Source organism: Camelus dromedarius, chromosome 17, assembly GCF_036321535.1.
Source record: "Camelus dromedarius isolate mCamDro1 chromosome 17, mCamDro1.pat, whole genome shotgun sequence".
Classification (NCBI taxonomy): Eukaryota; Metazoa; Chordata; class Mammalia; order Artiodactyla; family Camelidae; genus Camelus; species Camelus dromedarius.
The window spans coordinates 48,535,839-48,550,105 of NC_087452.1; the positions used below are offsets into that span (position 1 = coordinate 48,535,839).

General features: G+C 48.0%; 1 protein-coding gene across 4 annotated transcripts in view; it reads left to right on the forward strand.

Annotated features, from left to right (window-relative positions):
• The window catches only part of NEK10 (NIMA related kinase 10), a 177,918-nt gene that overhangs the window by 33,026 nt on the left and 130,625 nt on the right, over positions 1-14,267 (forward strand). For all 4 annotated transcript variants that reach the window (XM_031469795.2, XM_064496828.1, XM_031469796.2 and 1 more), the window contains exons 6-8: positions 8,373-8,457; positions 12,594-12,635; positions 14,069-14,147. In XM_031469795.2, coding sequence (XP_031325655.2) covers positions 8,373-8,457; positions 12,594-12,635; positions 14,069-14,147 — 206 coding nt within the window. The remainder of the gene's footprint in view (positions 1-8,372; positions 8,458-12,593; positions 12,636-14,068; positions 14,148-14,267) is intronic.

Sequence of the window (14,267 nt, forward strand, 5' to 3'; positions counted from 1 at the left end):
CTGGTATGATTACCCTAGAATTGCCAGGATATCGCTTCTTCCCCCACCATGTTCCAGGTTCTCTGATTTCAGTTTAAAAGAATCCACTTGATCTAATAAGCATGACCATTTTTTGTCCAAAAGTGCAGTCACTTTTCTGATCAGAACAAGTTGGCATCCTTATTACTTTACATCACACCTCCTGACGTATCTGCTGCAAATTTGCAATATTTTGGAAACGAGTCGGTCAGAAGTCTACGTTGGGAAGCCAGCTACACTCTCCACAAGTGCTCAAGGACTGCTTGAGCCCAAAGCATCACAGTCCTGGTCGAAATGTTACTGAAAGCATTCCAGGAAGTTCACAGAAGCCTCTAACTGAGAACCTGCATAGTTATTTGTTTGCCATTCAGACCTTTGCTGTCCGTGTCCACACTGGGACTTAGGCTGCAATGCAGGTGACCCTGCTTTTGAGCTTACCTGATCTTCAGCCTTGGCTGTCCAGACCCTGTCACCGGGGATGAGAGGGGAGGACCAGAAGGGAGGAGGAAGCAGCAATCTCTTCACTGTCTTAAGTTTTTTGGCTTTTTAAAAAAATTATTATTATTATTTTTTAGTGGGGGGAGGTAATTAGGTTTACTTATTTTTATTTATTCCTAGAAGAGGCACTGGGGATTGAACCCAGGACCTCATGCATGCTGCTTGAGCTATACCCTCCCTACTTAAGTTCTTAAAATAGATGAAATTGATGGAGAGATGCGCTTTCTGTGATTTTTATCTCAGCAGGTAGAGAGGCTTCCTCCTTCCAAGGAAAGGAGAGGCCTGGTCACTTTGGGAAGGTCTGCCAGATACTTCATACCTCCCTAGAGAGGTCTTCAGGTCAGCCTCACAGATGAGACAGAAGTAAGGGTCCTTTGAGATCCCCACGGTCTCAGGTTTGGGCCTCTAGGTGCTTAAAACACCTTCTGATGGCCGGGGTGGAGCTCCAGCTCCTCAGCTGGGTCGCACATTTCCTGGAGGTCTTGTTCCTTCTCGGCCTCATCTTACCCCTGCCCCGTGCTTCCTGTGGCTCGCCAAGGTCAGGGCGAGCCCTCTGTTGTTTCTTGAACAGCTATTCTCTCTCTCTCATCTCTGAACCTTGGCCCGTGTTCATCCTTGCCTGACGCCTGCCATCCCCACCTCTTCGCCTTATTCGCTCTCTGGCCCCCACGTGGCCTTGGGGCCGTGTTCCTCCCGCTGTGCCCTGAGCTCTCGGACAGCACGGCTTGGGCCTTTTGCTCCCATTTCAGGCCACTGACACTGGCTTTATTGGATAGTGTGGAGGCTGAGAGTCTTCATAAAGTGGAATTTCTCTGCATTAAATTTTTTTGATCACTGTACAAAATTTGAAAAAAACAAAGTTATTTAAAAAAATGGAAATTTACCCTTTATACCACTCTTAGAAGCAGCTGCATTAGCTCTGGCTATGTTTCCTTGCAATCTTTAAAAAAATTACATACTTTTTGCTTCTTATGTGAGAGGTTATTATGCACATACAAAACTGTATTCTGCTTTATCCCGGGTAAAATCCTTTAGAATCTTGCCTTCATGTCTCCCTTTTGTTCACAGCCTTAAGTGTAGGAAGGAAGAAAATCAGCTTAAAGACTCTTGGATCCCATGTAGTCCTCAAGCAAATAATGATTCTTGATTAGCCCTTACATTTTGATTCCTTCTAAAATATTATTTAGAGTGTATCCCAAACTTATATTTGTGTATACGCACATACACGTATATGTGTATATATACTGAAAAATGTCATCCAGTTAGAGGTGGAAGGGACCCTGAGGACAGAATCCAGGCCACCTCGTTTGATAGACGCGGTAGCTAAGAGGCTGAGGACGAGCCCAAGGTCCTGAGGCACAGCCTTGGCTGGTTCTCTTCTCATCCACCCAGCTGATTGCTGGTTCCTCATTAACCCGAGTGTACTGAGAACTGGTTTTCAGGTCCGCACCACAGAAGAATGTCACCTCAGTAGTCATGTTCTCTCTTTTCTGCTGTTTACCACTGCTTCTTGTGAAACTGATTCACTTGGATGTCAAACAGTCAGGGGATGAAAATGTCCCCACCTCCCCGGAAAGGACTGCTTGTTCTTTGGCCACATGAAAGCCCCAGAATCAGCTTTAAACGTGACCAAGTCCGTAAGTGGCAGCTTCCCATCAGTACAGGAGCTTCTGAGAACCAGGTAAGAAGCTGGAACACATCCAGGAACCACCTTTCCGTGGCTAACATCAACCGGGCCCCAAGTGTCCCTGCTTACGAAAGTCCACCCCTCCCTCAGCTGCTCGTCAGCTTTGCTTTGGGAGACTGTCAGGCACGGCTGTCTCTTGTTAGAAATTCGTCTCTCGTTTCATGTATTGATTGGTGGATGTCTCTGGGCATCTCAAAGTTAACGTGCCTAAAGCACACTCTGACCCTTGACTCTCTCTGCTGTTCCTAACAGCTCATCCAAAAGGACCTTTCCAAAATCTGTCACATCGTGTCAGTCCTCTTCTTAAAGCCTTCCCATAACTCCGGAATCAAAGTCCAAACCCCTATTCCTATTGGACAGAGCCGCGCAGATGGGCTCCCGCCATCTCTCTAGCTTCAGCTCCTTGCATTCTGTCTTTGCCCATTTTGTTCCAGCCCCCGAGGGCTTCCTTGCACAAACCAGCGCACTCCTGCTCAGGAGATACTTAACTTAGATACTTAACTCTTCTGCTTTGACCTTGACTCACTCTTCAGTTCATGCTAATCTTATCAAGGAACCCCTCTCTGACTCTCCTAAAGTAGCATACCCAGGACTCCCGATACCCCTCAGCTTTGTTGTTATTCACTGGTCACCACTGATGTGCATTTGTATTTGTGTGTATTGCTGGTTGGTCTTCCCCCCAGAAGGTAACTGCTCTGAACACAAGTGTGTGGTTTCGCCCAGGCGGTCGTTCTGGGTGTGTAACAGTGCCTGGCTCCCAAGGGGATGAGTAAATATTTGGAAGGGTCCTATCCCTGAGACTTCCATCAGCTCTGTAGAAGAAACACCTGGAGCAGTCCTTTTTTACTAAATACTTGTCTGATTTTTGGGACCAGCATGAGCCATTGGATGGGCTTCTGACAGGGTGCCAGGTTTAGTGGATGACACAACCCATTAAGAATGGTAGGACAAGTCAGTAAAAATTCCTGTCATGTTCACTTATAATTCACGTCTTCATGTGTGTTCTTATTTCTTTTAAGTTGTGCATGTCTGTTTTGATGTGACTTTTAACTTTTACAGCTATCCAGAAAAACAGGACTCTGCCTTATAGAGTTGGAGGTCATATTTATTTTGAAACAAGCTTGACTTCTTCTTTTTAAATTTTGAGTCAGAGGTGGCAGTTTGCTGTTTTTGTTGTTGTTTTGTAATGAAAAGGGCACTCCAAATAACACCTGCTCTGAAGATGCTGCCTTTTCTGGGTAGAGACAGATGAGGTCGTCACCTCTGGCATTTGCATCCGCCCCTGGATGGAATTAACCCCAGACCACGTGACTCTCAGTATTCAGACCGCAACTCTGTGACTGGCATTTACATGAAGCGCTCACATCACATGTTGGTTTCTTCTACTGTGAGACCCCTCCTGCCCTTCCTCTGGTGGTGCCATTTCCCCTCCTCTTTTCTACACGGGTACCAGAAACTGGTATCCGATGCTGCAAGTGTTACGGCAGGCGGTCATGGCCAGGGCGGTGGGGGCTGGCCACGCAGCCGTGTCCGAGCAGTCCTGTGAAAGTGGTGGCAGCCGTTCAGCCGCAGGAGGGGATAAATCCCTGCCTGCTCACGAGTCTACCACGGGGTGGCTGCTGTGTTGGGACACGTCATCCAGGAAACACTGTCCGCCGGCAGACGGGGTTTTCAGCGCGACCTCAGAGGACCCCTCTTCACTGTGCTGGACACTCCCATCCCCACGGCAGATGTACTTAAGAGTTCCTTGCTTTCGGTCAGGATGAGGATGGAGGGGACTCATGGGGAGAGCACTGGCTGGGGAGTCAGGCACCCAGCTCGGTTACCTGTGCGCAGCCTCGGGCCAGTCACAACCTCCTCCAGGCCACAGTTGCGAGACAAAGGCCCCTCGTCCTTATAACCCATCACTGTTAGTCTCTGTAATTCTCTGCTCACACTAAACTCAGTGTGTTTCCTTGTCCCCCCGCTCTTGGCAAACAGCGCTGTATCATCTTACAGGACATGCCATTCCCTTTGAATACCAGGGCTCCGCCCAGTGAGCCACGTCCTTGCAGGGGGTTAAGGGCTGGGAGCCAGGGAGGGAGCTCAGTGCTCACAGAGGAGGACCCAGAGGACTCGGACACCAGGAATTCTATTTACATTCACAGCAGCGGAGGCCAGAACCATGGAGAAATATTAATAGCTTTGGGCCACAGTCCCCAAATTGCAAAACAACAAAAAAATGCCATTTGCTTGAAACAGAACTTTTCAACTCTGAGACTTTTCTAGAACTCTTCATGTATTTACACTCCTTTAGTAGTTTAAAAATTCTGAAATTCTTTTTTTTAATTTTAATTTTTAATTTTAATTTTTTTAAATTGAATTATAGTCACTTTACAATATTGTGTCAATTTCCAGTGTAGAGCACAATTTTTCAGTCATACATGAACACACATATATTCATTGTCACATTCTTTTTCGCTGTGAGCTACCACAAGATCTTGTATATATTTCCCTGTGCTATACAGTATAATTTTGTTTATCTATTTTACATATACTTGTCAGTATCTACAAATTTCGAACTCCCAGTCTGTCCTTTCCCACCCCCCTCCCCTCTGGCAACCATAGACATAGAACACAAACTTGTGGAATTCTTTTTTTTCAGAGGTGAGGAGAAACAAAAAAAGGTTTCCTATTTATTTTAATATGAAAAAACATTGGGAAGGTCATGGATTTCCTCATGCAGATTGTATCTACTGAACAGGAAAAATCCCAAGTGCACACATATTTGCAGCATGAGTCGACTCTTAGTATGTCCCGTGGCTTCGCCTCTGAAATAACGAAGAGCAGCCGGATTAACCTCAGGAGGTCGCCAGCAGCTGTTGTAACTGGATGGTTATTCCTGTTAGATCTTTGGGATGTGGTGTCTGTGCCGCACTCGGCGGGCTCCGCGCTATCTTTAGCTGACCCAGCACCTGCAGGGGAAACCGGTCATGCGCCCGCTCCCTACTTACAGGATGAAAGGTGTTCTCTCTGTAACGGGAGCCTCCAAATAACCACCTCTGACTTGCCAGGGTTCCCACAGGTGATCGTTTTAAATTCAGAATGTCCTTCAAATGTGCATCGTTTTCCCCCAAGGTCAGGAAGTCAGGATGAACTCCAGTGCAGCTTCCCAGCATGGCCTGGGGTTGTTCTGCCTGGCTGGGTTGAGCCCTGCCTCTTTTTTTCAGAAGAAACTGAGCGTCGCCCCCAAGGCACAGGGGTCACAGTCAGGGTGCCCAGGCTGGAGGCGGGTGGCTGTGGTGGGCGGCTCCTCCCAGGAGCCCTGGTGGTGGCAGGAGGAGTAATTCTCAACCAGTGATGCTCGTGGGACATCTTGCTCAGCCTTTGTCTGCAGAGCCAGGCCTCGCTGAGGGCTCTAATTTATAAGAAGCACTGAAACCTCTTTGGGAATATAAGGCTATGGGAAAAGCACATTTCCAAGTTCCTTCCCATGAGCTAAGTTAGTGGATGGAAGGAGCAGCCAGTGGCTCGGGTGCAGTGGGGTAGGTGGGGGGCACCTCCAGGGACAGGAACCACAGACGCTGGTCCTGCCGCCTAGGGAGATGTGCCTTGTGCACTCAGGTTTGAGATGTCCAGGTCTGGGACCAGGTTGAATTTCTCAGGATCATGGAGGAGTCAAGGCTGAATTCCCCACTAGAGGTCAAGGATATTGATCCTTGATTGATTGATGAGACAAGCCAGGCGAGGTTGGCCTGGGACCACAGCTCAAGAAAACGCTCCGCTTGACTGCGGGGCAGATCATTAAAGTGTCTGAACCTTGCTGGGCGTACAGCCAGCTCAGCTGTGGAGGTGGGAGAGGATGGGAGAAATTATGTGGATTCTAGCCTGAAACAGCTTCCGTTAGCTTCCTCTGTTTTTCTTGGCTGTGTATGGAATTGCAGACACATTTTGTTTCAGGTTTTTGTTGACATTTGCACCAGGTGCCCGTGTTGGGCTAACTTGGAGGGCAGTGTGAAGCACGTGTGCCCCGGCAGGGCCCACCTCCCGCAGGTGATGCAGGGGCGTACCCGGCCGTCACCTCTGTGCTCGGCGGTGCTCAGCCCCGGTCCTCACCGAAGGAGTTCAGTCCTGCTGCACTGGCCGCTTCTGTACCATGCCACACACTTCGGTTAGAACAGCTACTTGTGACTGGCCTCATGTCACGTCGGAGGACATCTGCGTAATTGTTTGGGAGGTTCCGGGGTGGCAGAGTCACAGGAGGCTGCTTCATGGGAAGCACCAGAGGCCCAGGCTCACAGCCCGGCCAACCCATGTGATGGGGTCGGTGTGGCTAGTGGGGGCAGGGACAGGGGCCGTGGTGGGAGATGGGGTCCGAGATGCAGCCCAAGGCCTGGTCCTGCAGGGCCTTGTGGACCTGGATGAGGACTGAGGAATGTGTAGTAGGGACCCCCTTGGCCGACGTGAGAAGGCTGAAGTGAGGACAAAGTGTGTGTCAGGCTCTCCAATTTCCAGCAAAAGGTGGTGGTGGCTCGAACCAGGGTCCTAGCGGACGGGGGAGAAGTGGTCAGACTGGGGAGATGCTTTACAGGTAGAGCCGTCAGGATGTGCTGAGGGATGGATGAAGGATGTGAGGGAAGTGAGGAGGCAAGAGCAGCACCCCAGATTTGGGTCTAATCGGCTGGATGATAAGGCTCGTGGGGGAGTCACGGGTTCCATTTCAGACGTGCTAACAATCAGACAGAGACTCTGGATGCCTCGGGCTCCAGCCTCCCTCGGGGCTCTGTCTGCCCCCCTCCACAGCACAGGAAGCCTCTCTGAAGTTACTAGATTTGAAAATATGTCCTTGAATGGCAGTGCAGCGATACCTTAAGTTAAATATTTCTCCAGAAACCTGCTGATGGCATTTTGGATATTAGAGATATCCAATATTTGAAACAGAATGTTCAGTAGTTTTTTTTTTTTTTTCCTCTCTGAATAGGCCCAGTTTCATTAGTTGCCTACATGCTTGACTGTAGAAACACCTTCCACTTCTGTCCTGATTCAGCTTCTCCACTGACTGTTCTGATGAATCTCTGTGTTTGTCTGTTGGTCCATATGGAGCCTGTAGTCACGTTGCTGCTCTGCCCAAACTCTTATTCCCTCTTCCCCATTTCGGTCATGGTGCTTTTCTGGTCAGTGGCGCTGCCCTCTCCTGCAGGCACAGAGCCCTGGTGCCTGCGGATTTGCTCCCACATCCTCTGCTGTGACAGCAGTTCGGGGTGAAGGAAAGCCCAGAGTGCTTGCCCCCCTGACACGAGGTACAACTCACACTGCAGAGGGCCCCGCTTGGCTTCTGCCCTCCCTCCTCCCCTCTGCCCCCCAACTCCCAGGGAGTCCCCCAAGAGCGGGTCCTTAATCACTCACGTGCACACCAGTCTTCATCTCAGAGTCTGCTCCTGGGGAAACTGAGCTAAGAAAATGCTTCATCACAATGTTTCTTACAACGAGCACTGAAATGCCCTGGGGGCTGCAGAGAACCCCCTAGAGGTGTCATGGGATATTTTCAAATTTCAAGGAAAACAGCGATACACAATACCTGTCAGACACAGTGCGAACCACTCAAGGTGGTTTGCAATTCCCACGTTGGATCGTACTGCCCTCCTTCAGATGATGGCAGGTTTTCTGTAGCCAGGTTCTCAGTGGTTACTGCGATAAAAAGGAAGTGTCCTGTGAAAATCAGGCAGAGGAGGAAATTGAGATAATGGGGCTGGGTCTGATCCCAAGGCTGGAGAAGTTGTGTAGCATCTGCAGGTGCTCACAGCTCATTAGTAAGTAAGCCTGGTTAAGAATAAAATTAAAATAATTTTCTCTTAGTGGATGCATATTATTTTTTCACATGGATATCAAGTTACCAGGTTATAAAGTCTTGTTAAGTTGGACCCTTTAGCTGTTTCCTTTGATCAGAGGCTGCTCTGAGTCAGTCAGGGCCCAGAGAACCAAATAACTTGGGGGGGCCTCTACTTCATATTGATAATGGAAGTTTCTGTGTGTTTGGCATTAAAATGGGTCAAGTCCTCGAATACCGCATAACGGTCCCCGTTGCGGACTGTTTGAGATAAGCTACTGTTCTTCCTCCAGACGTTTTTCATTCGCCCTCTCAGTCTTGTGTTGTTCGTGAACAAACATGTTCTGTCTTTTCTTCTTCCAGAGAGTGGGTTGATCGAGCCCCGTCTCTCCATTTTCTGAGAGTGTTAATTTGTCTGAGGCTGCTCATGAGGGATCCATGTTATCAGGTTGGTTGAAAAAAATAAAATTTTTTTCCCCTTGTTTCAAGATGAAAGAAACTGGCGGGCTTTGGTTTGAAACAGAGCTTGGTAACTTGTTTTCTCTCTCACAACTCAGTAGCGCCCACGTTTGGGAAGTGTCTCACCTGCTATTTAAAATGATAAGAGAGAAGTGATTTGATGGGGACAAAAACACCTGTGTATTTCCACGGTGTTACCTCTGGGGTGACTGGGTGGGACTTCCGGTTGCTCTTCCCAGTTCGTTATCAGTGGCCCCCTCGTGCTCCCCAGCAGGCCTCGTTTGGGTAAGAACACTGTATATATAACATTAGTAAAAGTGTTCATGAAGGAAGGTGGTTTTTCACAGGAGATCTAGTTTTTTGACCTACAGAAGTTAGCAAGATACTTGCCTTAGAGATGCTCTGTTTGCTCTGGAAATTGATGGTGCTTGTGTCCCACTGCTGGCCGTCTTCTAAACTGCTGCCTTTCTTAATCTGGTTCTTGACGGGCTGGAACAGAGTTGACTGGATTGCTCTCTAACGGAAAGAATTCTGTGACCTCCTTTGTTTATGGGATTTTTATGACCGAAACACGCATTTAACCAAATCTCCCCTTGACTTCCAGTCCCTCCATAGACGGGGATGCTCTCCGAGCCTCTCCTCCTGGCAGTCTTTCCACAAAGAAGAGCAGTTGTTTAACATCTTAAGCTGCCAAGAATTTTTGGCTGAAGTCACAAAGCAACGCTGGGTTTTACTTCAACCTACGCCAGCGCGTGTCGGCAAGGCGTCGCCCTCGCTGGGCATTCTCTTCCTCTCTTTTTGAATCAGCATCGCAGGAGCCACGGGCGGCACTATTCCAAACCATCTCAGCGTCACAGCCAGATGCCTCCTACCCCTGTCATTGTCATCAGATTGCAGCATTTTCCGTGTTACAGGCAAAACGGAGGCCAATCCCAGCAGGAGCTCTCTTAAGTTCTGTGTTGCTTGAAACATTGGACTTACAGTGCACCTTTACTGTCCTTCTTGTTTCTGAAGAAATGTCTCTCCTCCTTGCCCGGGTCCGGCCTTCCATCTCTCCTCTGTGTTACGGTGTCCATGGCTCCCTGTCTGCTCCCTCTTAGCCCCAGAATGCCCTTCTCTTGACCCAGCCGTCATCTCTCCCTCATTACTGCTTTCATTGAAAGCTCAGACTGCATCACTAGAACTCAGCCCCCTTTTGGGGGACTGACGTGTTGTATAACTTTTCCCTGCCTCCTCTGTCCAAGGTCTCTCTGGAAGATAAGATCGCATAGTCTTCCGGAATTAAAGGAAGACGTAGGTTCAGAGATTGCAAGTGTAGTTGGCGTCCCAAGGAGTAGCCTCGTCTCAGTGAACCCACCATAGCACACTGCTTATCAAAGATAAAGGGAAAAATCTTAGAAGCTCCTGAACTCCATTACATTCAGTCGTGGAGCTGAGCGGCCCTACCTCAGCCCTGTGTTCACTCCCAGCCTCTCTTTAGCGCCCACACCTTTTATCACGCTTTCTGTTTGCCTTCACTGACCCCGAGAGCCTCATCGTTTTGTGCTTTTCTGTAGTATTTACCTGCTCCTTCTTAATCCTGCCTTCCTCAGTGTTAACCTCTCTCAAAGTTCTTTTCTTTGTCATTTTCTCTCCTGTCTTTCAGGCTCTTGGCATCAACTATCTTTTTTTTTTTTTCTGATAGAATGCCTAGTACCAGCCAGTGCCCAGAATAAAATGGTTATTCCCAGGGCATGGTTTGGGAAACATGGACTTGGTTCCATACTGTTCACATTGACTATTGGATACATGTATTTTTGCCAAGGTAAACATTTGAAAATGACCATGACCCCTCATTTAAACATTATTCTCTCCCTGGTGTCTTCTCCCTTCCAAGCTTCAAATTTAAATCTTCCTCTCAACGATGCCAGCTTTCAGTCTTCTGCCCTCGTCTCACTTTTCATGGCCTGCTGGCCTTTTCTCGCTTGGACAGACCACCAGCAGCTTAGCCTGTCTGAGCCTGAGGCTCCTCTAACCCAGCCTGTCGCTCTCCACTTCCCTGTGTTGACTGTGTCCCTGCCTCCCGCCATCGCGGCTCACCGGTGGCGACGCCTTCTCCTCCTCCCATCCCTGCTCCCGGCAGGTCTGCGGGTCCTCATGTCTTGACGTTGCTCGCTCCACTTCCGAGCCTGCCCCGTCTCTCCACTGCCCGTCCCGCTGCCCCTGCCAGCTGGGCGCAGGGCTTCCGGGACCCCCCCCTTTCCCCTCCAGTTCGTTCCAAGACTAGACAGAAGTCCTCACAGCTGATTCTGTCAGCCCCTTGGTCGCACGTTTTCATCAGGTCTGCCTGGCCAAGTTCAAACTCAGGCTCACGTCCAAGTCTTCCCCCAGTTTGGTCTCGCCCTGGTTTTCTGTTACTCTCAGTAATTCCCTTCATGGAGTCATAGAACTGCTTTTCAGGGTGATAGGACTCCTTGCTCTTCCTACGCGACTTCTCTGACCTTTGAGCCTGCTTGGATTTCTCTTTATTTCCCTGTTTGCCCATTTCTTCTCAGCAAATCTGTCCATCCTTCTAAGCCCGTGCAGAGGCTGCCACCCTTACAAGGTTTTCCTTTGTCCTCTCAGCAGGGGATTTGTTACCCGTCCCTCCTCTGGAGTGTCATGGCATCTCCTATACAACTTTCTCGTAGCGCTTACCAAATCGTCTCTTGAATTCCAAGTGTCTGTATATCTGCCTTCTGCTTCCCTGTAGCTCAGTGCAGTCAGCCAGTGTCGTCTACATATGTGTCCCCTTCAGGTCCTAACCCTGAGGTCTTACTCAACAGAGATGGAAAAAATATTTGTTGAAGAACTATGAGTGATCTTAAAATGTTACGTTTATTTTCATATGTATAAAATGTCCTACCATAATTAGTGATAATGTATACAGTATTCTTGTGTTCTGTACTTAGAACTCTTGCAAAGTGACTAGCAGTCATGGGAATTCAAATGAGTCGGTGGTCACAGAACTGTTTTTAATTGAATTATAAATGCACCTTCATTCTTAATTTACACCTGGGTGTGTTGTTTCCAAATTCACCTGACACAGAATAAGGGAACCTTGAGCCAGAAGGCCAGGAGCCCCTGGGCCTTTCCCCAGCGCCCCCTCGGCCTCGGGGCAGGGCAGGATCTCGCGGTCACCCTGGTACTAGACCTGGGGTGACGGCAAATGTTTGTATTTCAGGTAACTTCCTTGTGTGCGTGTGAAGTAAGGAGAGAGGTGTCAACACAGCTTTAAACATGTTAGGGCTGCCTGAAACAATGTTTATCTGAAGATAAACGTCAGTGTGGGTAACCTGAGGGCGTCTACCATCAGCCGAGCACCAGGCTAGTTCCTTTCACGACTCCAGCCTCCCAACGTGATCTTTCTTATACGCACTTTGGGGCAGTTTCAGAAGTTCCACGCGGTGCCTTCTTGTTGGGAGCTGGTTTTAACAGCCTATATCAGAGGGCATTTTCCAATGATTATTGTTGTATTTGTTGAGGGTATGGGCTCAGTAAAACTGTTAGCCAAATCGTCTTGAGAAGCCCTGCAAGTCTAATCTACTAGAGCAACGTTCCTCAGAATTTATTGGGTGTACGAATTTCCTGGGGGTCTTGTTGAAATTCAGGGTCGTTCAGCAGGTCTGGGGCGAGCAGGAGCGTCTGCACTTCGGATCAGCTCCGGTGATGCTGATCATGCTGGTCCGTGGACCACACTGTGCAGACGCCTGGAGGAGGGTCCTGGGCTGCAGGGATGCCGGGGGCCTAGCCAGGCTCTGCCACTGAGGCCAAGTGGTGTACCTTTCTGGGTCTTAGTTTTCCTAACCTGAAGGGAATGATGTCTGCCAGCCCTTTCCAGCTCTAACATTTTATGGTGATATGGGAGGAAGTAAAAAGAACAAGGAGGCAGGCTGTAGCTCTGAGCAGGTTTACATCCTTTTAGCTGTTTATTAATAGTGTATCTTAAATGTAGTGTGAGTGCCAAACATCAAAGTTTTCCATATTTATGTTAGAATGGGGACCTTCAAAAAATAAAAAAATTTATAAACTTACGACTTAGTAAAGAAATTGTGTGTAAACACACTCCCATCTTTCACACCTGTTGTGTTGTTTTTATTTTATTAGGAAATACTCCATAGCTTGGGTGGGATTGAAAACCTCGCTCAGGTAAGACTCCTTTTGCACTGGCTGGCCTTGCCTTTCCTTTTTATGCCATGGCCTGGGGCAGAGGTCACACAGGTGTGTGACAGCTGAGGTGTCTTTCTTACCTGCGTGGCCCACCAAGGAGAGGACCAGGCAGGGCAGGTAGGTGTGAGCCTGAGACAGGACACTCATAGGGCAGCGAGGGACTTGGGACATTTTCTCCTGGCTAACGGGGCTCACTGTACCCAGCCTGTTGAAACGAGAGAGTTCTATGAAAAATCATCTGTCTTTAGTTAGTAAGGTGAATAAATGGGTGTTGGCTGGCAGGCCCAGGGCCTCAGCATTGCCCACACCGAGTGATGGGGGCAATTATGGAGATGCTCATAACTTTCCCACAACACAAAGAATTACTGTGCTCACTAAAATGCTAAAATAAATGACAGTGTGAGGAGAGATCTTGACTTCACTTATTTTTCTGCTTTGGCAACTACTGAGGAAAGGTAATGAGGTGAGCGTGTGTGCTGAGCCAGTCCAATGTTTGGGTTTATTAGTGCAGTCAGACGAGATTCCCAGGCATGGCATTGAGTTGAAACAGTGCATTCTCCTGAAATCTATACCATGTATGGAAAGAATAATTTTCATCATAAACCTTTGGCCCTGCCAACTCAGTTCTGAGGAATTAATGGATGGTGAACTTTAATGGCAATTTACTGTTAAATCTATTTATTTTTTAAAATTTTTAAAAATTATTATTTGTTATTTTAATTTTTTTTATTCTTGGAAAGTTGCTAGGACATCTAGTTTTTATTTTTAAGGAATTTTTAAAATTGGCTAGAGGTTTATCTTATTTGATAAAACAGTCTTTTATAAAAATTATATTGTAAAGGATCTTTTTATTCACTTTACTTCCATTAAAGTATCAGAAATTTACTTACGTTTCTCTAAGCATGTTTCTCATTATAGTCAGTAATCCACAGCCAGGGATTTAGAACACCCCGTACATTTCATTCTGATTGTTGCGCTCTGCTTGTATGCTGATTAGATATAATTGAGGCTATTATAAAACCTAAGGTCAATAAAAGTACATGCAGTGTCTTACAAAAATTCTGCTAAAACAGTACATTGAAGAATTAACATTCTGTGTACTATATATTATGCATCTTATTTGTTTGCATTTGGAGACTAAATTACAACACAAACTTACTCAGTTATGAGTTGTTTTGGGACTTTTGAGAGTTTTGACAGTCTTTCCAGCTCCCTCCCTCCACTCCAGGGCGTTCAGGAGAAAAGGGACCCAGAAACCCTCCAGCTTCTGCGCTTGAGAGACAGGCCCAGGGGCACGAGTTTTGTGTGGTGAACCCGCGGCGCCACCTACCGCTCATTTGCAGAAGTGCAAGTCTTGTCCCCACCTGCCGTCCTCCCTTCTGACTGGCCTGTTGGTTTGGTCCCTCCTGCAGTGCATGGAGATGGTGGCCCACGGGTACCTGAGCCACGGGGAGGCGCAGCACAGCGTGGACAAGCTGGTCAACATGACGTGTAAGCCTGTCCCGGGGACACAGCGACTTCCCGGGAGTGGGGTTTGCCGCAGGGCAAATATGTATGAATGTATACGAGCGTCCCCTACACAGTGAGGGATGAGAGTCCACACCGGCTGTC